The following is a 26,261-nucleotide window of genomic DNA, read 5'->3' as shown; positions in this document are numbered from 1 at the left end:
GCATGTTCCTGCGAATGACCTTCCTGGGGGGAAGACAGTAGTTTCACCCAATAAAATGCCTTACCTTTGCAAATTATACAAAAATGCCGGACCAGGGCAGCATGAGCGGAGACCCAGAAGCTCAAGCTTGGTTGACCTTGCAGTCAACCCCCCTCCATCCTTCCTGGGTATGCTCCCTGGCCAGCATGAGCCCAGATCACCTTCAGGTCACTGCCTGAGTCAACGATTGCCAGTGGCTCCCATCCACCTTCTTAAAGTAAAACTCATTTCCTCTTCTTTTTACGCTGGTTTTAAGAATAGTATTTGGCCATTATCTGGAAAATGGAGACAAGGGTAAAGAAGGAAATACAGGCCATCCTGGACACAAGTAGTAGCAGCTTAGAATTCTCCTCTTCTCCCATCCCCTGCTGGGAAATGTGGCATGACACCGATGGCCGAAAGGTCGGAACGTGTGACGTCAGCATCTGGGCTCACATTAGGTTCCTCCCTTCGGCCTTGTGGGTCCTTCTAGAACAGTCCTGTTTATCAGCCTCTATTACTGTTTCTACCTAGAGTCCTTTAGCGCTCAGATGAAGGCCTGGCCAGTAGAGGCAATACCTTAAAAGCCTTGATAAGTGAGACGCAGGCCCCAGCATGTTTTGAGGCATTGGGAAGGAATGTTTCCATGCTTGTTGTTGGAGATCCGTGAGGCTGAGCATTCCCAAGAACAGACAGACAGGGACTGCTTCTGCTTCCAACTGGGTCAGGGCTGCCTGATGTCTGGGGTGTGGCAACTAGAAGAGGTGGAGGGCGGGCCCTGAAGGAAGGACTGGGAAGGGCCATTGGGCTCAGCATTCCGAGGGTTCAGGTGTGGCTGGACCTATACCTGTGGGGCTGGGGGAGTAACAGGGAATGGCCCAGGTGGCCTGCAGCCTGACCCATGGGGAGGATTGGGGAAGCTCTGTGACTGGGGTCCTACCAGAGAGAGAGGGTGTCACCAGCTCCTGCCATCACTGCATCCTTCTCTTAGCTGCCTCTACACTGAGCAGTCTGGGTTTGGGGAGCTGGGCCAGGTCAGGGAGCTGCAGCAGGCACAGGCTAGAGATCTACCTCCAAATTTCCCTCCTGAGCCCAGTCCTGGGTGGACAGTTAGAAGCCCAACTTCCATCTTAGGGGATTAGTCCTGGCCCTTCCCTACTCACCTCCCTCCCCAAAGACCAGGCTAAGCCTGCAAACCCCGTCCCTGGCAGCTGGTCTGGGCTTTCCGCAGACCCTGTCTTCATGGGCACAAATCCTCAAGTCGCTTTTCTAAGTTAACAGGAAGGTGGGTTAGGAGAGACAGCCTTCCAACAACATTAAATTTTCATGCCCCTCCCCCCACCTACACTTAAAATAGAGGGAAGGGTTTCCATCCTTGAGGAGAAGGAGTGAGAAAAATCCAAATTTACTAAATTTGGGATCCTGTACCTTCAGGATTTGGAATTAATGTTTTCTTTTTTTCCCCCCAAGATTGGTTTGTTTTAAACAACTTGGTTTTTTTCCTACAGAAATGTTAGGGGTCCTGATTATTTTAATTTTGGGTAGGGTCCTCTCTACAGCCAGCCACCCCTGCTCCCAAACTGCCCCTTGGCCAGTGTCTAGGGAATGGCTCTCTCTTCCCTCGCCATGGCCATTATAGCATCTCTGCTCCTGGGGGTGCCGTCTGCTCCCACAGGGGAGCAGCTGGGTCCTGGCGCATCCAGAGGGGCCACGGATGTGGGGTAGGAGCAGGGAAGGCCTCCCAGCCAAAGAAGTGGCAACTGGTTAGGGAGAGAAAAAAAAAAATCTGAGAAAATATCCTTTTTGCTCTGGCAGTTCCTGACAGGGAAGGAAGGACAGATATGCCCACGGCCTGATTCATGAGGAAATGTGATTATTTAAAAAAAAAGTTTTAAGTGAGAGAACTGAAATTGGCCTTTAAGTGGCATTTTAAAACCTAACTTGGAAACTACATTCGCATTGCCATTTTGTGCTGAGGCCACAGAAATCCGACCTGCTCTTCTACTGTGGTGGGTTTTCAGGTCTGAATTTCGGGCGTCTCCATCCTGGAAGGTGTCCTCTAGGGAGGCATGCGTGGGCCCCGCCGCCTGTCACTGCTGGGGAAGGGACTGTGCGCCACCCGCCCCCTGCAGGAGGCTGTCCGTGGGCTCGCTCTGCTGGGTAGGAGAAGTGGGCTGAATGACTCGAATTGTTTGGTCCTTCTCTATGAAAGCCTTCAAGATGCTGCTCCTCCGGAAATGGTGTTGTGAGGATTTTCTCAGCATCTCAGCTGGAACCAAATAGGGGGAGAAAGGAGAGGCTTGGGGGGTTGTCGGGAGCATTCTGAGACAGGACCTCCACCATCGCCCAGCTGGGCCCTGAATTCGCCCACCTAGGCAAGGAAGGCCCCCGCCCCAAAGGGAGCTGAGGGCTGTGGGGCAGGGGTGCTCCAGGGACTGGCTCTCAGTTTCTCCTCTTGGTACCTCTTCTCCCCCACCCCCTGCAGGCCCACCTGAGAGAGCTTTTTAAATTTACCTTCTGGCCCCAGACCCAAAGATTCAAATCCAGCCTTGAAGCTGGGAGTGCACATGTGTGTGTGTGTGTGTGTGTGTGTGTGTGTGTGAGAGAGAGAGAGAGAGAGAGATACCGAGAGATACAGGCATCTCCGGGTACCCATGATGCTTCCTTACAGACAGACAACAGTCGTAAAGCCCCACATTAACTCCTTCTGGGAAGGGACAGCCATGCAGGACTGATTCACACAAGAATCAGATGACTGGCTTTTGAGTCTCCAAAGTCTGGGTGTAAGGAGTGGAACAAGGCATCCTGAGTAAGGGCAGGGCTGTGACTGACACATATAGCACTTTTGGGGCATTAGTGCTGTCTCCTTGGCGGGGCTGGTGTTAGCTTGTTGTGTCCTCCCCACTCAGCAGGGTCTATGATAGCCCTGTGTCGGGGCAAATCTTCCCATCCCTGACATTCCAGGAGACCTTCCTGCTCTCAGGGCAGAGTGATGTGGGACGTGGCCTGGGATGCAAGGAGATCGCTCTGCCATGAGAGTGCTGGCAGAAACATGGATAGTTCTGGGGATCAGGGTGTGGGAGATAATCAATACCAGTCTTGCGTAGAGCCCCATGCAGGCAGGAGCCTCGGGAAGATGGGTGGTTCTGCCAGCCGGACCGGTTGTGAGAAGACAGAGTGATTCCTGCAAGCCCACCCATGCAAGTGTGAAGGGCCACAACTAGCTTCCTGCAGCTCTGAAATGCTTTGGAATCAAGAAGAGCCTCTGAGCCAGTGCTCCAAGCATGCAAGTGGAGGGGAGGTGTCGGTGGGTGTCTTTTGGTTGGGAATTGGGACCCAGGCAACAGCACCCTCCAGGACTGACCTCTAGGAAGCAGATAGGATGGCAGGTGCTTGGTGGACGCCAGCAGAGAGAGGGAAGACCACTGGCAGCCCACAGAATTTAGCACAGTGCCAGGAGTGTGGGTGCGGGCAGGGGAGTAGTAGGGGCGCTCCTCACGGAGACTGGCTAATGGAAAAATAATGGCACTATCCTTGAGTTACTTGAGTTTGTGGATTTACACTGAAATAAATATGCCAAGAAAACCACAGATACCCCCAGGAGGGATCTCTGTGCAGTGGGATTAAAGATAATTTTCATTTGCTTCTGAGCGCTGAGGTGTTTGCAAATTTCTCTAGTGACTACCATTTACTTTTATAATGAGAATAATATTTTTTAAAAAACAACATAAAACAGTGAAAGTAATTTGCTTTCTTATTTCTCTGCTCCTCTCTGGGCTCCTCATCTGGCATGCTTCCCTGAGCCCCTCAGAGGCCCCCTTTCTCCCCAGCCCTACAGGGGCAGGCTGGAGGTGGGGTTGGGTTCCAGAGAGAGGAAAGGAGTGGGCTCCGCCGGGATTCCTGGCCTCCAAAGCTCAGATTCACAATGACATGGACAATGATGTCACCAGAGACACTTTTCCATCCTTTCTGCACCCACTGAAGAAGACAGCCGGAGGGGAGAGACACTAGCCATTTTTGGCTTCAGGGAGAATGTCTTCTCCTCCACAGGCAGAAGGGTCCTGGCTGGGCTCTGCTTGAGCTGGAAAATGAGTAGGCTGCGCCTTTCCACTGTCCAAGTGCCCCAAATTGTGTCCTTTCTGGGAGTCTGCTTCTCTGGCCCCTCTGAGCCCCTGAGCAGAGCCTCAGTCTGAATCATGAGGAAGACAAGGCCCACCTTGGGGTGTGTTAAGGCCATTCGGAAAGAAAGGGAAAAGATGGCAGACCTGCCGGACCCCTTTCTGGAGTCCCCACCTGAGAAGGCCAGGGCAAGATTAGAACAGGGGCGGGAGGGGCCTTGGTGAGCTGAGCAAGAACCACTGTGATCATTAAGGAGCAAATTCTAGCTCTGGCTAGGAGCGCACTTAAAGAGCACACGCCCTCCTCATACAGATCCAAAGTGGCTGCGGTTCCAAACCGAAGAGAAGGAATGGGTGACAGAAGTAAGAGGGGGGTCCCAAATACGAGGACCCTGGTCGTGATGGCAAGAGGAGAGGATGCCCGTGCCCACTTGCTCAGCCTGCTGGGAGCTTTCCTCCTGCATCTCTGTCTCCATCGCCAGAACCTGCCCACATGGGGGATGAGCGGGCCCCCACAGGAGGTCTAAGGCCAGGATGTCCAGGAAGCATGCTGTCCCACGCCGGCAGGCTGTCCGCCTGATGGCTCTGCTCTCTGACTTCCAGTGAGTCCTGAGACCCCAGGATGGAGTGGGCAGGGACCGAGCCCATGGTCCGGTGTAAGAATGACATTGCCTCACCTCCAGGAAACAGGAGACAATGTTCTAGAGAACATTATTACCCCAGACCCGTGTTCGTGTTTCCTGCCCCTTTACTGGGATCTGCTTCACAATGATGGTATTTACTAGTGGATACGCAGTACAGGGTAGAGCGGGACTGAATTACTTTCCCACCGTTTTCTTCTCCAGTGCTTCACCCTCCATCTTCCATGCGTGCCTGGATCTTAGAGAGCCTTCCCAAAGTGGGACAGTCCCACCTCCTGGGTGAAGACCAGAGAGTTAGCTTGACCCCTGGATCATGGAGCCCCAGTCCCATTTCCGCTCTTACCAGTCAAGTAACCTGATAACCCTACCATGTAGCCAAGGGACCTCTGGGGCAAGAGTGTTCAAATATGGTTGACTACGGGAGTCACCTGGGAGCTACTTAAATACTGATTCCGTGGCCCCAGTCCCAGTCTGTAGATCTGCATTATTACTGAACGTCCCAGGGCAGGAGGACAAGTGCCCTCCCGGGCAGGAGGTACTAGGATCACAGTGAGAAATCCTTGGCAGGCTGCCTCCCACGGTAGTGCTCCCACACCGGCATCCATCCGGAGGGCGGTCTTCCCATTCAGCTGTGTTCACCACACCCACCTGGGCCTCAGCCTGTTCAAGGGACTCGGACCCAGGGCTTGAACTTCTGGTTCATGGGGGTTCTACTGGACTCCCCCCCGCCCCCAGTGCTACTTAAATTCTTTCTTTGCAAAACTGGTAATGAATGCTGCTCTGCTCGCTTCACTGGGTTGTTGTTTCAACTCAACGAGGTCAGGGACACGAAAGCGCTCTTGCACCTGTAAGCTTGGGGACCCAAGGTTGTGTTCTCATTATCCGTGGGGGCAGTGATTCACTGACGTCTTTGTGACATCACCTCCACGCCGTCCACTGGTCTTATTAAAACCTCACCAATCCACTTAACTGTTGCTGGGCTCGCCGCCTTTCTCTCCGGTGAGCCCGCAGCCTGCCAGGGCACCGGAGTCCGCAGCCTCCTTTCCGTGCTCCATGCTCAGCCACACACGTGCTGAGGCGATGGCTGCATCCACCGGCAGCATCCTTCCCCCAAGAGGCTAGTGGTGCTTTGGGGCTTTCTTTCATTTCCCCCCTCTAAGATTTTATTTATTTGAGAGAGAGCAGGAGAAGGGGGAGAGACAGAAGGAGAGAGAGAAGCAGACTCCCTGCTGAGCAGAGAGCCGGACAGGGGCTTGATCCCAGGACGCTGAGATCATGACCTGAGCCCAAGGCAGATGCTTACGGGACTGAGCCATGCTGGCGCCCCTGTTTTGGGGGTTTCTGTTCGTGCATAGAGACGGGGTTTCTCTCTGGACAAAGCCAAGCTGGCCTAGGTCCCTGGGAACACTGCCTCTGGCTTGATAAACACCAGCGGAGTCGCATGGCTAAGGCACTCGTCCCACTCCTGGGGCGAATGGAGGAGAGTCCTCTCCTGTGTTCAGGCTGCACTTCATGTGCCAAGTTCCTGGACCACCGTTCAGTCCCTCCGTGACTCTACAGCTTGGGTCATATACCACCCCCAAACATTTCCTCCCACGATTCTGTGGTTGACAGGCTTCTGCTGGGTGGCTCTTCTCCCACAGGCTCCCGTGGCTGCCCTCAGCTAGGAGCTGGGCGAGTCTGCAACATTCTAGAGGCTTCCCGTGCTCCCAGGTTCCTCCCTGCATGGCCTCAAATGTTCAGTAGCCCCGCTTCCTTCGGGACACAGCCTCGGCTTCCTAGAAGACAAGACCCAGGGACCACGTGCATCCCTATCAAGCATCTTCTGGTGCCGGGCTTGCTGATGACCCCCTGGCTCACGCTGGTCACCTGACCAAGCCAGTGTGGACGTGAGCCGGGAATAAGCAAGAGCTGGAGAACCAGGAGGCATGTTTCCTTCGTGACGCTGATGTGTTAATTCATGGAAAACTTATTTTTCTTTCTTTCTTAGGAGGTCCCCGGAACACTTTATAGTACAGGACAGTGGCTGTGCCTGGCCTTGGTACTCCCTTGCTCTTGGTGCGCTGGCCCTGCCAGGTCCTGGGCTGGAAGGCCTGCAGTGGGACTTGGGGAGCTTCCCCAGACCCCTGCTCCTCTGCTCTGTGCCGATGGAGGTTTCTACCCCTGGATGTTGGAGGAGACTCCAAGGCTTGGCAGGTAAGCGGGTTCTCTATTCATTTTTCTCTGCAGCCCTGAAGTGTCATGTAGATCCTGCCTCCTACACATCAGTTCTGGCCTCTTTTTTGTGGGGGTGGCCTCCAGAGAGCCCCGGGGAGTCCCTGCACATGGCCACGGCCAGGGTTGTCATTCTCATCTGCTCGTGTGGCAGCGTGTATGGCTCTGCCTTCTCTTGCCTCATGCCAGGGGTCTGGGGGCTTCCTGGGTCCCGTTCTCACCTTTAAGTCCCTCTCTTCCTCTCTGACCCTGTGGTGGGCACCAAGGGTGACCGGCAGCACCCTCGGGCTTGGCACACCTTGGGTCTCTTCACTGTTCTGCAGGCCCCTGCCCTGTGACCCTGCGGGTGACACACACCTGGGCTGCATGTGGAGGGACAGTCCCTGTGGTTCCTGCTCACACACCTGTGCTCCTGCCTCAGGATGTCAGTTCTGTCTTCCTGAAGAGGTCCCTTATGCTTCACCTCAGGCTGAATCTTTCCTGCTCTGTGTCTGTGGGGCAGGACGGACCAGGAGGTCTTTAAGAATCAGGAACACGGCATTTGTCCCCTCTGGGAGAAGAACGGAAAATCTATCTATAGTGACTAGAATACTGATCTCTACCATCCTGTCCCTGCATCCTCAGGAGGATGGAATCAGGCGCCCCGAGCCGGTGCTTGGGGACATCGGGGTTGAGGAGTCCCAGGCCTCAGCAAACAGGGCTGTGTATCTTTGGAGGAGAAATGTCACGAGAAGCAGCCAGGCCCCAGCCCCCATGGCCTTTGCTGAAGCACCAAATATACATTCTGTTCACGCTGTCGGTGACAGACAGTGATGATTTTCTGCGCGTCCTTATGTAAAGATGTGTCTAAAAAAACAGCTCGGTTCTCGGAAATGTTCACCTTCAGCCGGGCTCAACAGGCTGTGGGGGCTTCTAATTTAGTTCTGCCGACTGGGAAGGCACCAGAGGCTCTGTTCTGCCGTGTTGTCTCTCCTGTGATTGATTGGAGCTGAGCATGAAACCCCGGGGCTCTGTTCTGTCCTGTCCCTGAAATGATCCAAAGAGTCATTTCCCCTCGCAGACAGACTGACCCAGCGCAGGTCTGTTATCCGGCCCTTCCCCAGCACCACCAGCCCAAAACCATCTGAGTCAGTGGTTTCATTGCTGGGATTCATGCACAGGTCCGTGCCCCGTGCTCCTGGAAGGCACAAGAAGCCCCTCACATCCAAGATTGAGTTTCATTTATGTAACTCGAACAGACTCCTTTGCTGTGGGTACCTACAAAGTAAGGCTCTTTATCTTCTGTTTGTAGTAGGAGCCTCACCTGCAGAAACTGGCCGTCCTCAGCGTGTCTCCTGGTTATTTCTAGAGTCTCTGAGTAGTGACCTCACGCCCAACAAGAATGATATGTCTAGTTACTGGCTGGCTGCCTCATCCCACCTCTCTGACTCCCCACTTCTTGCTGCTGGCCCTGCTGTTGACAGCGGGGTGCCTCGCTGGGGACCACTGTCCATCCCACAGGTGCCCAGGGAGCCGGTTCTGGAGCCTTCAGAGCTGGAGCCTGGGCAGAGCAGGGAGGAGCTCTTCTGTCCAGTGTCTTGTAGATTTGCCCTCCAACAGCTTCACTAGCTCGAGGCCATCACGCATTGTCAGGACCTCACCGAGTCTCAGTCAGAAAGGCAGAACCCTCAGTTTTTGGCCCTGTTCCTCTCACCTCCTCTTTCCGCAGAAAGAGCAAACAGCCCCTGGGGAAGCGTGGGGCAAAGAAGTCCTGGTGTCATTTCTGTGTCCCTCGGGATGCCGGGAATGTACTCCACTCACCGGGCATGTAAAGGACTCCTAGAAACCCAGGGCAGACTAGCTTCATCGACAGCGGGGTTTGCCTGCAAAGCTGAGAAGGCTCCTGGAGCAGATCCCCACTCTAAGGAAGAGCTATAGGAAGAAGGCCCGGGAGTGAGACTGCACACCGCTCCCTCCTCATCCCTTCCCCCACCTCTCCTCATGTCCTTCTGCCTCTCTCCTCCTATCCCCTTCCGCCTGCCTTGGCTTCTCCCCTCTCCTTTCTTCCTCTCCTCTGTCTGGCTTCCTTCCTGGACAGTCCCTGTCTGTAAAGCAAGGAGGGGGTTTCTGGCTGTCTGATGTTCACATTCTCTTGTTCAGCGACCCCCAGAGGAAAAAGGACTTCTCTTTCCCAGTGTCTACAAGGTGGGAATGTGAATGCCCTGCTTGGGGCCATGTTGGTTTCTGGGGTGCTGGGTACTTTGGTCGGTTAAGTTGGAGTCAGGGGCCAGCCCGTGCCTGGGAGGTGGTGGGGAGGTGTTTCCAGCCATGGGGTGGTACAGTACAAAGCCTGTTGTCCCCTGGCTTCCCCTCCGCTTCATCAGTGCAAACACACAGCTGGGGCTGGGGTAGAGGAGGCCAGGTTGGAAATGTCTAGTCCGCCAGGGTCCGTATCTGTGCTCGGATGCCCAGAAGTTTGTGATAAACTTATATTTATATAAGTTGCCTTTTTCTGCCTCCTACTTCTAAGTATGTTGCTGGAGCAGGTGGGCCATTGGCCTGGGTGTGTGTGGAGACAACAGCACAGGACCCACGGGCCTCTTTGCTCAGTCGGCGCAGTTGACGTTGCGTCCCTGTCCAGACACAACAGGCTCTGTTGAACCCAGTTATTTCTGACTCACTGAGGACGTGGACTCCACACTTTTAAACTCTCTTCCTGAGAGTGCACCTGGCTCTTGCCTGGGCTGGGGGAGCCCGTCCTGTTTTCTCCTCCTGCCTCCCTGAGTGTGGATGGGGGTGCAGCTGGGCTGGGCGAGGATGCGGCCTCCCAGTCGTGGTCCCCGTGTCTCTGGGCACAGATTGCTTTTCCTCCACAGGCAGGGCCCGGCTGCCTTGACTTTGGTTTCTCAGGCTCCCGCCTCCTTTCCTGTCCCGCCCTCCTGTTGCAGGGAAACATTTCTGGGTAGGGGAGAGCCCTGTGCTCCTCAAACACCATTTCTTTCTAACTCTGTGATTCTTCCCTCAGTCCTTGCCTTTCCTTAAAGACTCAGGCCTCAGAAGACCCCAGCCCCGGATACCTTAATTCTCCTGTGTCTTGGTCCTTCCTTCCCTGAAGCAAAGGGAGAAATCCCCAACAAAGAGATGGTAGGACTTCCTCCGGGAAGAGACTGCCCCAGTGGCCTCTGCTCCCCAGGGCTGGGCTGAGGCTGAATCATCCTGGGTCCTTGCCCCGTCTGCAGGCCATAGGCAGCAGGCGGTTTGCTGCCTGAGCTGATGTGCATTCCCTGTGTCTCTCCTGGAGGCCCTTCTCTCTAGTATGCTCATTCTCCAAGGGATGAGGCAAAGACATGGGATAAACATAGCATGGGGGCGTTGCCTCCCTGCCTCAGATGATCAAACTCCTAATTCCTGTCAGCCTCTGGGAGCCTGGAGCTCACACTTTACATAAGCCATAATGAACCCTTTGAGGAGTGACGGCCCAAGGCTGCTTATTTTTAACCAGACTCTGGGTGCTCTGAGCAGGGCAAGGTGTCTTGGCCTCTTGGGGGCAAGCGGACCTGAAGACATCCCCCACGGCCTGCCCCTCCTGGGGGAGCTTTCGCACAGGTGCCCTCGCACGAGGGAATGTCCCTGAGCCCAGGGTTTGGGGTTTGGTGGTTGGTCCCTGTTTTGTCTTCTGGTGTCTGTGGGAGGGAAGGAGATACTCTGTGACTGCTGGGCACAGGAGGCTGGCCGTGCTTTCTCAAGTGTGTGAGCACACGTCCTTTAGGAACAGCTCTGGGGTCTAATTGGGGGGTTTTGCCCAGGAAATGTCACTAGGATTTGTCAAGTCCTCTTAGGAGCCACCAGAAGGTGACAAGTCATGGGAGAACCGGCTGCTTTAACCGCTGGTTCCCTGGAGCCATGTCCAGGGCCACCATGCCTGAGTCACCACCCCCCACCCCCTTGGGGGCCTGCCCTGTAGTTCTGTGCTCCCGACCTTGTCCGAAGCAGCCTCATGGTGACAGAGGGGGCCAGAGTAGGGGCTCCCTCCACACCATGGCCAGGGGCAAAACGTGTGTTTCCTGTAATCTCACCAGATTGTCAGAGCCCGAGGTGCCATCTGAAGGAATTCTAGAAAACTGGGCCCCAACCATGTTCACTCAGTGGTTACTCTGGGGCCCGGTGCCAGTGCACCGTGGTAATAAAACAGACCCAGAGCCCCTCGTGGAGCTTCCGGCCTGCCAGCAGTGAAGACAGATGTTACAAGCACACAGGAGTGTTGTAGACCTACATACAAACTGTTGAGGACCTGTTCCAAGGGGACAGATGGGGTGTTTGGGGAAGCGGGAAAGCCTGTGGGTCTGGGAACTTTTCGGGGAAGACCTGGGCTCTTTCTCCTCCCCTTCTGTCTGTGAGCCCCTCTCAAACTCCCCTCTTCACACTCCTGCTTTGTTTTCTCTAAGAGTTGCTTTACTCACCTGGTTAATTCAACAGGAGCCACGGAGATGGGGCCGAGGGAGGGAGACTGTCTGTGCCTGGAAAAGCACTAAGCTCTTGCCTCAGCTCCAGGGGAGGCTCTGCCACCCTCAGTTCCAAGGCCTTTGTAATGGCTTTCCACAGAAGAGGGGTCCCTCTCTGGCGGCCCTGAGTCCGCTCCTGGGCCACGAGTCCAGTCCTTCACCTCCTAGACTCGGCGTTCAAAGCCTAAGGGACGGTGCCTGGTGTCCTTTTCAGTTTTTAATTACCCAGGGGGACTCGTTTTCCTTTATCTTCCTTAGAGGGAAAATTTGAGGCTGAGGTTTGAAAGGAAAAGGGCACCCCAGGATTTGAAGTTGGGGTTGCTGCCTGCCTGTGGCTGAAGGCAGACCGGGAAATTGCGTAACGCATCTTCCCAGTGTTTATTAGCGTTCCGGTGAAGACCAGTGAGAGATCTGAGAAGAAATCTTCCGGAAGTGCTGATAATTTGTCCCCTGATCAATCAGTCACTCTTCCTACAAAGCACATCAGCTTTCTGATGCAGAGTCTGGGGCTTAAAGAGGAGCTCCCCCCCACCCCCGCCCCCCCACCAAGCTGTGTCATGCCCAGCACTTGGCAAGAGATTCGGTAAATACCTGCTGAATGAATGCTGTCATCATCTGCAGGCTTTGGGGAGCCATGGATGAGAATTTGGGACAACCCAGAAGACCGTCAAATCATGAAGACAAGTACACGGTCTGATGGGCACCTGAGGATTTACAGGATTTTTGCAATTCATCCATGGTCCCTCACAAGGACGACAGGTGGAAAACTCCCAGCTGGTGAGCACACGGTATGCCCCCGGCACCCATTGGGCAGCTCTGGTTCCCTCTTATTGGAGCTCTGGACGGTGGTGCCAGGACAGCCCCAGTGTGAAGCCACAATTCTTGGCTGCCAGGGACCCAATGGATACGGGCTCTTCCCACCCCCTCTGGAAATTGGGAGGATTTGGTAAAGCTGGGCCTGTCTTCTTTACGGCAACAGTTGGCTGGGCCAAGGGTCTGTGGGGCACTTTGGGTAGGACTCAGCTGCCCTGTGTGCCGTGGCTCTCACCCCTGCCTCCGTGCCAACAGCAGCTTTACAATCCATGGCCCCAGCTCACCTGCTCTTAGAGCAGCGAGAAGTACAAATGTTTGCTCTCTGAGCATGCAGTGTGTATGGTGAAACACAAGCCCCCTCATGCATACACATGTATAAGACACACGCACACACACACGTACACGTCCATCCGTTTTGCCCTCCCAGGTATCTGCAGGGTTTCTGAATTTGTGACCCTGAGCCTCTTTCTCTTCCCAGGGTTGCTGTGAGGGCTCAGTGGACGGGTGCCGGCAGACATTTCAGCACTGTGCCTGGTATCCAGCAAGTGCTCACTCAGTACGTCTGGCTAGTGTTACTAGTAAGTGCCCCCTTGGGGCCAGGGGCCTGTCCCTGAATCCAATGGCATCTTCTCCAACCTGCTCTGAATGGGTGTTGTTTGGGCCTGGGGCTCCCTCTGGTGGCCGCTCTCCTCACTCACTCACCCGCAGGTTCCTTCTTGAGCTCCAGTACCTGTTCCCCTTCTACAGGGGAGAGAGGGGAGGGGTGGGTGGCAGGAGATGCTTTGCTTCCCTCATCTTTTTCTGGACTTCCTCCCTGACCTTGGTGAGGTGGGACTCTGAAGGTGTGGGGATAGAGGAGGGCTGGAAGGTTGGGGTCCTGGCTACAGGATCTCGGGGCGGGGGGAGGTAGGGTTGGTACCTTCCCCCTCCCCCGACCCCACACCTGCCCCATTCTCTTCCCAGAGAAGTTCTGAGCCAGTGGGCTTCCGAGGCCACCTCCAGACAGGCCACGGGACAGCAGGAGGACAGCACACTAAGAGGCTCCCCAGGCTCTCATGAGGTAATTTTATTTCTTTGCGTTTTAGGTAAAAATAGTAAATACAAGATAATCATAATAAAGGTAAAAATACATCATTTGGATTTTGTTGTTGTTCTCTAAACAGTGCTACCTACAGTACAATTTTTGATTTAGCGTTTTTAATTTTTTTTTTTTTTTTTTTTTTTTATAAACAAATAGAACTATTTTGCTCTTAGGCTGTCTGTGTTCTCGTCTGGCACTTAAGAATAGATCACAGGTCACCTCCCGGTTCTGTTGGGATGAGGGTGGGTGGAAGGGAGGGAGTGAGAAGGGGTGCGTGGGGTGAGGTGGTCTGTCTTCCTGGGACACAGAGTTGGATGCCGTCCGTGTGCTGTGGGAGGGCACATGTGTGCATCCAAGAAGGCCTCTTCCTGCACTGACCACAGGGACACGTGTCCCTATGACTGGACGAAAGGTCTCACATGTGTCAGAGGGACATTTCCTCCCCTCCTCCTGTGCTGGCCTTTCTTACCCAACAGCCTAGATTCACAACAGTTCTGGGTCAAGGCAGGCCATGACGCTGCCCACATCAGCTCGTCTGCTCAGGACGGAGCCAGTGGGTCCCCTTAGTGTCCTGGAGGAGGGGGTGCCGGGCCCCTTCCCTGCCAGGCCTGGTGGCTGGGAAACCCATCCTGGCCTGGGAATGCTGGTAGAAGTCACAGATGCCGAGGAGGGCTGCTAAATGTCTTTGCCCTTGTTCACCCTCAGGTGGTCTTTGTTTAAATTCTTTCCAAATTTCTCACTGAGCTGTTGGATCAGGTCTGCCAGCTCCCCAGTAGCTTGAGATTTCTCTTCCAGAAGCTCATAGCGCAGGCTGGAGATATCTTGCTTGATTTCCTTCAGTTCACCTGCAAGGACAGAGGAGCTTGTGGTGAGCACAGGCAGCAGAAGGGGCTCCTTCCACATATGTTTGGGGCGTGCCTCTTTCTAGCACAGTGTCAGGGCTGGGCCGGCCCACGGAGGGTAGAGGTGAGGGGACAAGGGTTGTGTTTTGACCTAAGTCCCACCTAACTCCTAGCCCTGAAGGACTCATCCATCCATTTAAAACCCTCCTCCTCCTCCTCCCATTCCTGGTCAGGCTGTTTGGGAAGGGTTTCAGACAGACAGGGAGTCGGGAGCGGGGTTGTGCCTTCCTAGCGCCTATCTCATACCATGGTAGAATGTTGGCCTCGGAGCCACTAAAGGCAGATTTCAAGACTCCGGGCAACACTGTCATTAACTGGAACAGTTCTCATGACGCTCCCTGGTGTGCTCTGGGATCGTCGTCTGCAGACGAGAAACTCCCAAGTGGGAAGGGATGGGCTGGGCACGGGGCACACAGCAGCCTGATGAGAGCAGGGGTCCACCCCGAGCACCTGTCCCACGCTGTGTCGCCCAGGCCACTGCCTCCTTCTCTAGCAAGGAGCCTCCAGGAGGGAACTTGCCCTGGTTTCTACCATGAACCACATGGGTCGAATCCACCCATGGGTCAAAACCACCACATGGGTCAAAAGCTTCGGCAGTGCCCATCTTTTCATGAGCTACAAAGAGGACTCAAAAACTTTCTTTTCCGTTATCATAGATATCGGACTTGCCCTCAAATGGGAGTCCGATGTCTGGGAGCACGTTATCCTGTCTCTTTTCTCCATATGTGTTGCGGACAGAAAATGCAAAGATCTTAAAGCTACTAGCCGGTCAGTTTGGACAAACACATACACCCCCTGTTTCCTTTTCATGGGGTGTTTTTCTGCACCCCGGTTGCATTGTATAATGACCCCTGGCAACCCCACCATCTGTGATGAGCTACATTCCTGTTGATCACAAGGACGCACTGCTCAAGGTGGCTATCAGGCCACCTGGCGGTGTTACGTTTCAGACCCCACAACAGGGGCAACTAGACGACTGCCACTCAGCCCCCAGACAGTGTCAGCCCAGGAGTGAGTTCTGCCGCTGGTGATCTTCTGGATCAGGCTCCTCCTGGAACCTCCAGTAGGAAGCAGAGGGTCACTAACTGACCAGGCTCTTCCAGTAGGTCCCTGTGGCCTGAGCAAGGGGGACACCGAGTGCCTTCGTTCATGGAGAAGGCTGTTTCCAGGTAGCAAATATTTGTCCTGTGTGTCTCATGAAGATTAATGACCTGGTATAAGGTAATTTGCTTTTCGCTTAAGAGTAACTGCTTAAAATGGCCTGGAAAATCACCCAGGCAGTGAAAATGATGCTGTCTGCAAACCTCAGTGTGCATCAGAATGACCTGGGGCTTTTATCAAAATGCACAGCCTCCAGGTGCCACTCCGCAGATGCCGACACCTTGGGCCTGGGTGCTGTCTGGGATGGGCATTTTTAGCATGTGATTCCAAGGTGGGGAATGCTTCCAGAAACACTGCAGGCTGTCAGGTTTCTGACAGCCAGAAGGGAGACAGGATGGTGGCAGGATCTGAAAGAGGGGTCCAGTCTGCCTCTGGCTCTCTGTATGTGTACCCGCGGAATGAGGAATTCTGGGTCGCCCTGCACCCGTGGGACACGGTGGGGGAATCAAGGCAGCCATCGCTGGGCTAGGCAGGAGTATCACCAGCCCCTGCCCCCAAAGGGACAACCAGGTCCTGATCCCTGGGGTCTGGTCTGAGTACGGTCACGTCACTTGGCAACTGGGAACCAGCGGCACAAATGGAATGAAGGTTGCGCATCAGCCGGTTTTGAACAGGGAGATGATTTTGGATTATCCAGTCTAATCGTGAATCTTTACAAGCAGAAGAGGAAGGCATGAGAGGGTCAGAGGGACACAAGGACAGAACAGGAAGGACCGTGGCAGCTGGAGAAGGGTTCCGGGCCGGGGGGCTGGTTCTGAGATGAGGCAGCTGTAGGCAGCCGGGGGGGATGGTGGTGGTGGCCCCAGCCCACAGTCAGCGAGGGGACAGGAGCCCCACCCCCACAGCCACATGGCACCTCCTTCTGCCCACAACCGAACCAGCAAGGGAAGCAAGTGCCCCCAGGGCCTCAGGATAGGAACAGGGCTTGGTAACCCCGGGAGCCCACTGCCCGTCCGCATGAAAAGAACCCATAGCTCACCTTCATTGACTTCGTCACTTTCTCTGTCCACCTGGGCTTTCAGGACATATCTCTTTATGAGCCGCTTCATGATTTTCTGAAATGGGAGCACAAGGAAAGGGTCAGATAAGCCTGGCCAAGGACAGAAGCAGGCACCCGCATGGTGTATGTATGGCCACCCCACTCCCGCGGAGTGCCCGGTCAGTGGTTAGGGGTGCCCCCATGCCCGGTGCCTCTCTTCTCAGGGTGCTTCTCCTGTGGTGGGACCTGGGCCTGTGTCTGTTTAACTACTCCCCTAGAGTGACCCTACCCTGGGGACATGAGACCAGGACACTCAAGGGGGAGAGGCCAAACCAGGGAGAGTGAGGGCTGCTTGAGGGCCCTATGCCTGACTCCACCCGGACATTTTTTTGTCACCTTAGCTGGTCATGGCCTCTCCTCGGGGCTTAGCACAGAGTCAGGACCAGGCTGGACAGGTCCACTCTACCTTGGAAAATTCCTACCAGAGGCAGAAACAGTTATGGGGGGACCTCAGGAGGTTTTGCCAGGATCCCACTTCCCCGAAAGCCTGGGTGCCTGTCGTGCCGGAGGGGAAGCGCTGGGCCTGCAGCTTCCGTGTATTATGCAGATACAGACTCTTGAAGCAAATGAGGAGGTAGGAGTAAACACTTCAGAGACACCAAGAATAGAGCCAAGTGCGAGAAAGACGGCAGGAGGTGAACTTTGGATTTTGCCAGCTGGTCGTTGGAAGGTTCCTGGGCAGTCACAGGATTTAGAAATACTTGGATAGTTGAGATGTCGGAATCTCACCAGGGCCGAGCAGCTGGCAGAGAGGGAGGGATTCCCTGCTCCTTGCTGACCCCTTCCTGTTGCCTGCTCATACCTGGGGACTCAGGGGACAGAGGTAGCACTTTCTACATAGGAGGGACATGCATTCTGTCCCTGGCTGTGCTGTGTGTGGTCAGGCAGGTTACTGAGTTTTCTCCGACTACGTGGGCTCAGGAAAAGCTTTTTGTAAGCCAAAGGAAGTGGATGGCTAGATGGCAAAGAGAAGGATTGAGCCCATTCTTGTCATCAGCTGCGGGTTCTCTCAGTGCCTTTGATGGCAAAGCCCTCAGCCCGGTGTCTCCAGGCTGTGTGACTCCAGGACTCTAACCAAACTAGGCAAAGGCCATCTGGGGGGGAGCCCTGTGTCACCTCTAGGCCGCTGCTGCCCAACACCCCCTCCGTCCTCGGGTGCTAGTCTCCTTGGCTCTGTGCTTTGAGTCGTGATCTTATTTTGGCTGAACTGTGAGAGAGCAAGTTGTATGCTGCCCTTTGTCAGAGAGGCCTGGGTCTTGTCATGTTAGTGGTTAAACTGCACTGCTAGATTTCTCCTGGACGTTCTCCTAGTCCCTAAGGCAGGTTACCCAAGTGGTAAGAATCGATGTCTTTCCTGGCACTCCGTAATGCTCTTTTCACTTTGAACTCCGAAACCCATACAAAACCAACTTTGTCCTGAGCCAGTTTTCAGGGAAGAAGCACAAAACCCCTAAAACCCAGACCACCGGGTATCTGGAATTCATCTTGAAGGTAACATTCAGAAGTGTTCTGCAAGTTTTCAGGCTGAAGCAAGTCAAGGAGATCTTGTTAACATTTGTTGCCATTTGAAGGAAAACCTCAAGAATTAAGGGTTGTTTAGTTTCTGGATTCATCAGTTGAAGACTCTTTAAATATATGGGGTAGAAGTATAAGCTGGAGGTTCACTGTTCTGCAATGGTGAGTTCACTGTTCCGCAATGGTGCTGAGTCAAGTTTTTCTACAGATACGGCCGTGATCACTGTCTTACCCTGTGTTGTAGCACAACATGACTCAACCCCTTATTTTAAAAGATTCCATGGTACATTTATTACTAATACACAGTGTGCCCCTCAAACTCCGTTTGTTTTGAATAGGTGAGACCCTGCTCATAAGCCCCCTTAGTGCAGAGTGGCTCTCTGGGAGGTGGGGAGAAAGGGTGGAAAAGAAACAAGAAAACACTTGTATTGAGTACTTCCTATAGACCGGGGTCCCCTTAGCCTCCTTGACAAAATGATCTCATTGAATGCTTCCAGAAACCTGGTGAGCGTGGGGAGGTCGTCTCCATTCATAGATGAGGACCCTGAGGCTCGTGTTGTGAGGTGACATATCCAAGGTCACATAGCCAGGAAGTGGCAGATCTGAGATGTAACCAAAGTGGAAACCAACGCTGGGGCTTCTTCCAACCTTCAGGAAAAGGTCATACACAAGATGCTTTTGTGGGTTGGGATATAGGAACTGGTTCCCATTGGTCAGAGGGGTTCAGGCCACTCGTAGGTACCTACTTGTTCTTGAAAAAACAGTTTTCTATGCAGGCAGAAGCCTCAGCTAGATTTTGGAGGATGGATGGCTTTGTTCAGTTATTAACCCTTGGGAATATTTCAATAAAAATACTGTTTAAAAAAACTTCCTTGGGGAAGAAGGTCACAGGCTTGTCACTGTCACGAGTGCTCACGGTCCATTCTTGAAGGCTGGCATGCCTCATCTGAGCTAAGGTTTGCACATCTGTGGCTCCAAGGGGAGAGGAACAAATGTTTGTTATTAAGCCCCTCACTGTCCATCAAGATTATAGGGGCTTAATATGGAATAAGCAGAACCTCATGAGGACGGCAGATAGGCAGGGACCGGTTACCCTTCCTCCCACCTCCACTTCACTCCCAGAAGTGACAGATGTCTTAAAGGAGAGTTGTGTGACTACCTAGCATCTGCTTAGAGACTTTGTGTCCTGATGGGCACCAGGTTCCCGTCTAATGTGTATGTTTTAGACAACCTGGGGTATGTAGTAGAAGATGCCAGTCTTGTCCCCAGAAATGCGGAAGTGGCTAGAACCTGCCCAAACGGCCCAAAGTTCTCTTTAACACAGATGCTAGAGGGGATATCTGTTTTCAGAAAAGATGGACATCAAAATCCCCCCCACCCCCCTTCACTGTCTTTAGGGTGAGAGAATGTTTCTTTGTGATCGGTTTGGGATGTCCCCTTGCTATCTTTCATATTTTCTTTCACTTCAAGAGGATAATAAACTTTCCCCAAGTGGATGTGTCCCCATTGGTGTCGATTCTACTGACCTTGCCCTCCTGCCCTTAGCAGGTGCTGGAGATGAGCATAGCTAGTGACATCACTCAGGCCAAAGAACTAATACTGGAGGGGATGAGGGTGAGAGGCGTAAGGGATCGGAATGGTCATGACAGTAAGGTCCAGGGAAGGAGCCTCGTGGTTCCCCTGCCCACATTCCCAGGGAGGCTGGTGGTGCTGGGGAGGCATAGAAAGCCTTTCTCTGGAAGAGAGGCCTCTCTCTGTGCAGCCAGGGGAGCTCAAGATGTTAACAAAGAGGACACAGATGGGATGTTGAAGATGGTCCACAAAACAGAACCTAGAGGGAGCTGTGTTGCCGCCTACGAACACAGAAATTGAGGGATGCTTGGAAGGGAGGGTACGAAATGGATCCCAGGACATGCCATGTGTTCAACTAGGGTTTATCAGACACCAGAAACAGAAGGAGTCACCGTTAGTGAGTTGTCTATCCTGTTTGCTTCAGTCTCTACAGAAAAGGCCACGTAGAGCATGAAAAGGAGGACTGGGTTTGGGAAGGGATTACACCCTAGATCCTGAACAGACTGTGCCTGGATTCTCTGGTGCATTTGAGGTGCAGCTTGTTTGCTTTGCCTGAAAAGGAAAAGCAGCTCTCCAAGCGGGACTGGATGAGTCTGCACGCACCCCAGCAGACAGGCACCTTGGATTCTGGAGCAGGTTACAGAGTAGCTTTGATGGGAATACTTTGACCCCTTCATCAGTATCTTGGTTTTGGTTCACCGTTTAGTTTCACATGAACCCAGATTGGGGGAAAAAAAAAATCAAACAAACAAAAAAAACCCCACGACATTGCAAAAGTAAGGGGTCGGTTTTGTAAAAATAGCCATTAGACCCCTCATGGCCTAAGTTAAAGCACAGCACAGAGAGCCTCTGGTCTGAGGAAACGGCCTTCCCTTACACCAGAGAACCCCTAGACGGCAAAGCATGGACAAGCTGAAACACCCCCATGCACTGAGTGTGAGAAACCGAACAGATCTGCTGAAGAGACACAAAGGCAACGGGCTTAAAAACTCCATGCATGTGGACGACGCTGGGATGCTACAGCATTTCTCAGAAAGCTGACAGTGTAAGGGACATGCGTCCAGCCGTCTGTCCTCGGGGAGGTGACGGCTCCGGGTGCGGCCAGGCGCGTAAGGAAGAGGAAGTGTGCCAGGCTCCTCCTGCACATTTGGAAGTTGCTTTGGGAAGAAAGTAGTGCAACTTGGAAGGCTGCCAGGGGGCCCAAGAAAACAAGAGGCTTTGCCAGACCTTTGCCCCAGTCCTTCATTCTAGAAGCTGCTTCTATACCTTGCCCCCTCCCCTCATGTTCCACAGGCTCAGATGTTCTCAGGCAGGCTGGACAGGTTCTCCGCAAGGCTTGGGTGCCCAGGAACGGTGATGTAGTAAGAGAGGACTATACTTGTGAGTCAGAGAGAGTTCAACCAGCTGTGGACCTTTACCGCTGAGCCCCAGTTTTCTCTCTGTTTAATGGGGTTAAAGCTACTGCTTCTCCCTCTGGCGTTGGGTGAGATCACACCTGGGCTAGTGTCTAGGCTGCACCCCGCCATCCTTCATGCCATCTCTTATTTCACTCCTTTCTGAGCAGATGATGGCTCAGGAAGATACCCAGACTTCACCTTGCAGGGCTGAGCCAGAGTATATGGGCAGATGCAAAAAGGGCTCTCCCTTCTTGGCTCCCTCTCAATCCTTCCCCTCTAATGTGTACTGGTCCTGTTTCCTTCCTTCTTTTCTGTGACAACTGTTCGAATAAATAGCCCAGGGGCTTTTCTTGGTGGAATCCCAAAATATGGGGTGAGCAGGCTGCCCAAGGTCATCAGTAGCCCGAAGCCCACTACCACCCATCTCTGTAATCACGGTGGGAAGCTTTTGGGGATGTTGATGGCAGCAGGGACTCAGCCAGTGGTGAGGCAAGATAGAAATGGGATCACCCTGAGGCTGCTTTTGAAAACAGTCTTGTTCATAAAGGATCCATTCTGGGTAGAGGACATTCACCACATCATCAGTCTTTCTTTATCTCGGCAGCTGATTCTTCTTGAAACCCATCAGGGACTTGACCCTAACCCATGAGGGCTTTCTATCTCTTTCGTGACACAGATAATCTATACTTTTCTCTGAGAAGCTGAGCGATAAAAATCTCTCCACTGACGGAAGGATTTGTGCTGTAACATAACTCAAAGCAGATCAAACTGGTCAGGCCCAATTTTGCACACGATTAAATACAAGATTTGCCCGTTTCTAGTTTTTAGCCCGTGTCCTCTCATCAAACTCTAAGTACTTGGAGGGATGAACCTTTTCTTAATTGTGTGCTTAAATGCTCCTACCTGCGTAACTGGCTTCTGAAATATGGCTGGAGATACTTTGAGGGACCTACGCCTGGAAGATGCTAGGTCTCATTGCTCCGTCTGGGACGGCCATGCTCAGGACAGCTTGCAGTTCACCTCTGATAAGCCCTGATCAGCATGGGCAGAACTGCTGATCATCGAGAAAGGGAAGGCAGGAAACGCATGGCCTGTACTTTTATAATCAATAACCTGAAGTTGCCATTTATCACTGGCTCATGGGCTGATTCAGACGGATACAGAGGTGTGGCACTAATTTCCAAAAGCCACGCAAAGGACCGTAAGCATAAAACGTCTTCTAAGGTTTATGTACAAGAACTGACTTTGGCAGGCTGGTATCTTAGGTCAGGGTCTCTGTGAAGACACCCATGTCCGCCTGGTCGCTTCAGACAGACACCTGGGAGTCATGCTGGGCACCCCGTCCCTGTGGAGAAGCATCACACTCCATTGCCTGTCTGTCCAGAATGTATATTGAATCTGTCTGCTTTTCTCCCTCCCTCTACTCACACCCCAGTCCACGTCTCGCTCCCTTGCACCTGGATGACTGCCCCCTGACAGGCTTCTCCCCTCCCGCTTTTGTGGATACACTTTCCATCCCTGGGAGGCCCCACAGGGCTTCCTCCTTCTTTGAGGTCTTAGCTAAGTGTCCTGTCCTTGAAGTGGCTTCCTCTGATACCCACATTGTTTGCCCCCTGTTGTTTTCTTCTTTCTCCCTTTATCAATTTGAGGTCACGAGTTTACCTGTGTGTTCCTTGTTCCTTGTCTCCATGCCTCACAGGCCTGGACGTGCTGCTGTGACGGGAACCCGTCTCCATCCCCAGGGAGTAGCGGTGCCTAGTCTATCCTTTGCACTCAGTGCACGTTTGTTGAATGAAGGAAGGAATGGAGCTGTGGGCTGGAGGGCCCCAACACAGCCCAGTTACTAAATCCATGTCTGGAGAGTGCCCCCTTCTGCCCATGCCTGGGGAAGGGGTGGTTACCTGATACCGGGTGGGCTTGCTGAAACTGTTATTTGCTGTCAGGTTTTCAGAATTCCTCATCCCAGCCTGGTAGCGAGTCTTCTGGAAAAACAAAAACATAAACAAAACATCCAAATATATAATAAATACTACACACACACACACACACACACACACATGTTCGTACAACACATATGACAGCCATCTGTGAACAGCACAGATGAGACTGTCCCTGAAAAGAGGCCCCGCACGAAGCTTATATACCCACTGCTGCTAGGCTTCTTAGAACACCATTCTTAGGACCTTAGTTCTGTAGGATGACTACAGGTTATAGAATATAGTTTGGTCAACTTTGGGAAGCCCTGAGTTATAGTTCATAGGGGCTATCTTTCTTCCAGGGGCCTCAGAGATTCTCAAATGCTACTAAATAAACCTTGACAGTCTTCGGGAGGGGGAGATGATGGGTAAGGGAACCTTTCTTCCCGGAGATCATTCTCCAGGCACTTTCTGGGAAGAGCCATTCCTCTGTGGGGGCCCACGAAGTGGTTGCCTCCATGGGGGTGTGGCTCAGCCCCCAGTAGGGCCACCCCTGCAGGGAACTGTGGGGAGAAGGGCAGCTACCCCAGGCTGCCTCTGTTGGGGCTGCAGCTTACGCTGATGTGCCCACGGATTCTGAAAAGCGGGGGCCCCTTGCTGACCTCCCTCGCATCAGCGGCACCCTCTGAATCAAGCACATCCCCCTCCCACTGTCTTCTCTGGTCCCATGAACCCCATGCCACCTACCCTGAATTTGGAATTCAGCATGCCCATTTCAAGGTCATTTTCACAGCTTTTGGCCTTGGATTTACAGAGTTTGATGAGGCACATCTTGATTCTCATTATGAGATAATAAAATGATTTAGGACTTGGCACTAGATTGAAAGGAGCAGGAAGAGTTCTTCCTTCATCAAAGTAAGACAGCCAGAGCTTTGCTCGGGCAAATTTCCACTCCACATCTGCATCCTCCTGGGGACAAAGGGAAACAAACACACCATCAAAGGCCACAGTTGAACGGCGGAGTTCGGTGTGAGGGGCCGGGATGCAGGCTGACTTGGGAACCGGACCGGCTGAGAGGCTGTGGGATGCTATTTGCTGTTCACATTGGCCCTGGATGAGGAGTTTCTCTTGCTCAGACCATACGAAATTAGTCCTCCCTGAGATCTCTGCCTGACTCCACGGGATTCATTTCTTGGAAAAGCTTAGCCTGTTCCTCCTCCCTGACTCTCCGCTGGGTATTTTCACAAACATTTCTCCACGTGCCGCAAGCCCGAGAACTCTGCTCACTGGAACTTAATCCCATCAGCCATCGAGAGCTCTGCCGGTTCACGAATCACCACCACGGCATCAAGGGATTCATGTTCCAGAGCAGTGCTGCCCAGTAGAAATAGCAAGTAAGCCACAAAGGTGAATCACGTAAGTAAATTTAATTTTTCTAGTAGTCACAGTATAAAAGGGAAAAAGGAACAGGTGCGGGTTTTTGTTTTTGTTTTTTCGTTTTCAGGTTTTCATTTAAATTCTAGTTAGCGAATGCATAGGGTAACCGTTTCAGGAGTAGAAGTTAGTGATTCATCAAAGTTTACATTATTTTAAAGTGTTATTTATTTACTTACTTAAAGTAATGTCTCCACCTAACGTGGGGCTCAAACTGACAGCCCTGAGATCGAGAGTCTCACAGCCCTCCTGACGGAGCCAGCCAGGTACCCCACAGAACAGGTGAAATTAATCTCAGTGATACCTATTTTTTTAATGCAGGAGATCCAAAATGTGAATCATTTCAGTGTGTCATCATTATAAAAATTCTTAATGAGATAACTCACACTTTTTTTTCCCCTACTGAGTCTCTGAAATCGGTGTGTATTGTATGCTTACAGCACATTCCCATGTGGACCTGACACATGTCACGTACGTAGCAGGTACACGTGGCGAGCAGCTCCTGTGGTATATCTTATCGCTGCGTATTTCTAATTAGCAAGCGTATTTCTGATTGGTCGGAGTGCTACCACAGGGGACGTGAAGGGATTCTGCGTGTGTCGTTTGAGAGAAACAGATCTGACTGTAGTGAGTCCCAGCCAGTCCAGCCATGCTCTCTTCCCTTGTAGCAGTGCGAGATTTAAACCCCACATCCATTACTTCTGATGTGGTATCCCGTGCCCCCTAAGAGATAGCAGGTGTGTGTGGCTTTTATAGGCAGGCTCTTCAGGCGTCTGTCCTAGTGGGGTGGTTTGAGAGCAGCAGAGAGGCCTGGGGCTGGGCATCAGACAGACCTGGGCTCACACGACCCCTTACTAGCTGCCTGACTTCAGCAAGGGCTTTGGGCTCGCTCACTGGGAGATGGAGACGATGCCGCCTCCCTCTCGTAGCCTTGAGATTGGCACCGAGTCTGTGCTCCAGCAGGGGGTGGGTTCCGATCCTCACAGACACTAGCATAGGTCATATGATGAGAATGACATGAATTCACTTTGTGTCAGACATTAGAAGGCCCTCGGGAAATATTATTTTCATCTCCATAACTTAACACAGTGCCTGGAGTTCAACCTGTAGTCACTCAGCAGACATGTGTCTAGTACCGACTCTGTGGCTGGCCTGGGCTGGGGGTAGGCACAGGGTTGACTGTGGACTCGTGGAGCACGCGGCCTGGCCCATGGCACAAATATGGCAAACTGTTCATCGCCTCGTCTTTCACCTGGAGTCAAGCTAAGGGCTACGGGGTCCTCTGGGTGTGGAGCTCCTGACCTGGCCTGCAGGGCCGAGGAGGCTGACTGATGGCTGATGTTGGAGCTGAGCTCCCCGGGGTGAGTAGTTCTCTGCCAGGTCAAGTGTGGGTGGGGTGAGAGCGGAGAAGAGTGGGAGGTAATGAGTAGAAGAGGCAGTGAGAAGTGTAAACAGCTTTTCTGAGAAAGTTGGCAGGAAAGAGCAGGAGGGAAAGAGCTGGAAAGCGGGATGGAGGGAGGATTTTTTTAGTTACTTTTTTTTGTTTTTTGTTTTTTTTTTTAAAGATCCAGCATCTCATTTAAATGCTGACAGGAAGGGTGAAGCTAGGGGTGGAGCAGGGATGATGTGCAGTGGCAGCTCCCAAGGACGCAAGAGGACCGGGAGCACATGGGCAGGGCAGCTCAGGTGGAGGAGGCCTCTCTCTCCCAAGATGGGGGCATGGCCCATGTAGAGGCAGGTGGGTCCCTGGATTTGGAGAGTAGGTGCTCTAGATCTGTTGACTGAAGAAATGAGTGTTCTCGCGGAAGATTTCACAAATGTGTACTTCATCGAAGTCCAGCGTGAGCCGGGGTACTACCTGGCACTGTCTAGTGGCCTTGTTCCGCTTCTCAGGATCCTCGCACATGCATTGTTGGTGAGATGGGAGGGAACATTTGCTCTCCCTTGAGGAGAAGCCCA

At 52.9% G+C, this 26,261-nt stretch overlaps 1 protein-coding gene and 1 long non-coding RNA gene across 5 annotated transcripts in view; one reads left to right on the top strand and one right to left on the bottom strand.

Annotated features, from left to right (window-relative positions):
* Positions 1-6,780: 6,780 nt before the first annotated feature.
* The window catches only part of LOC309861599, a 143,230-nt gene continuing 123,749 nt past the window's right edge, over positions 6,781-26,261 (top strand). The window contains exons 1-3 of the long non-coding RNA XR_014310041.1: positions 6,781-6,973; positions 12,094-12,260; positions 13,265-13,345. This is a non-coding gene — a long non-coding RNA (uncharacterized lncRNA). The remainder of the gene's footprint in view (positions 6,974-12,093; positions 12,261-13,264; positions 13,346-26,261) is intronic.
* The window catches only part of TRPC7 (transient receptor potential cation channel subfamily C member 7), a 145,742-nt gene continuing 132,824 nt past the window's right edge, over positions 13,344-26,261 (bottom strand). For 2 of the 4 annotated variants that reach the window (XM_082724627.1, XM_082724629.1), the window contains 4 exons: positions 23,616-23,837; positions 22,854-22,934; positions 16,409-16,484; positions 13,344-14,211 (listed from right to left, as the gene is read on the bottom strand). In XM_082724627.1, coding sequence (XP_082580753.1) covers positions 14,042-14,211; positions 16,409-16,484; positions 22,854-22,934; positions 23,616-23,837 — 549 coding nt within the window. In that variant the 3' untranslated portion in view covers positions 13,344-14,041. The remainder of the gene's footprint in view (positions 14,212-16,408; positions 16,485-22,853; positions 22,935-23,615; positions 23,838-26,261) is intronic. The other 2 variants (XM_082724628.1, XM_082724630.1) reach the window with 2 other exon arrangements.

This window comes from Mustela nivalis, assembly GCF_964662115.1.
Source record: "Mustela nivalis genome assembly, chromosome: 3".
In the NCBI taxonomy this organism is placed as follows: Eukaryota; Metazoa; Chordata; class Mammalia; order Carnivora; family Mustelidae; genus Mustela; species Mustela nivalis.
Note: the sequence above shows the minus strand (reverse complement) of the source record. Positions and strands in the feature narration are given on the sequence as shown.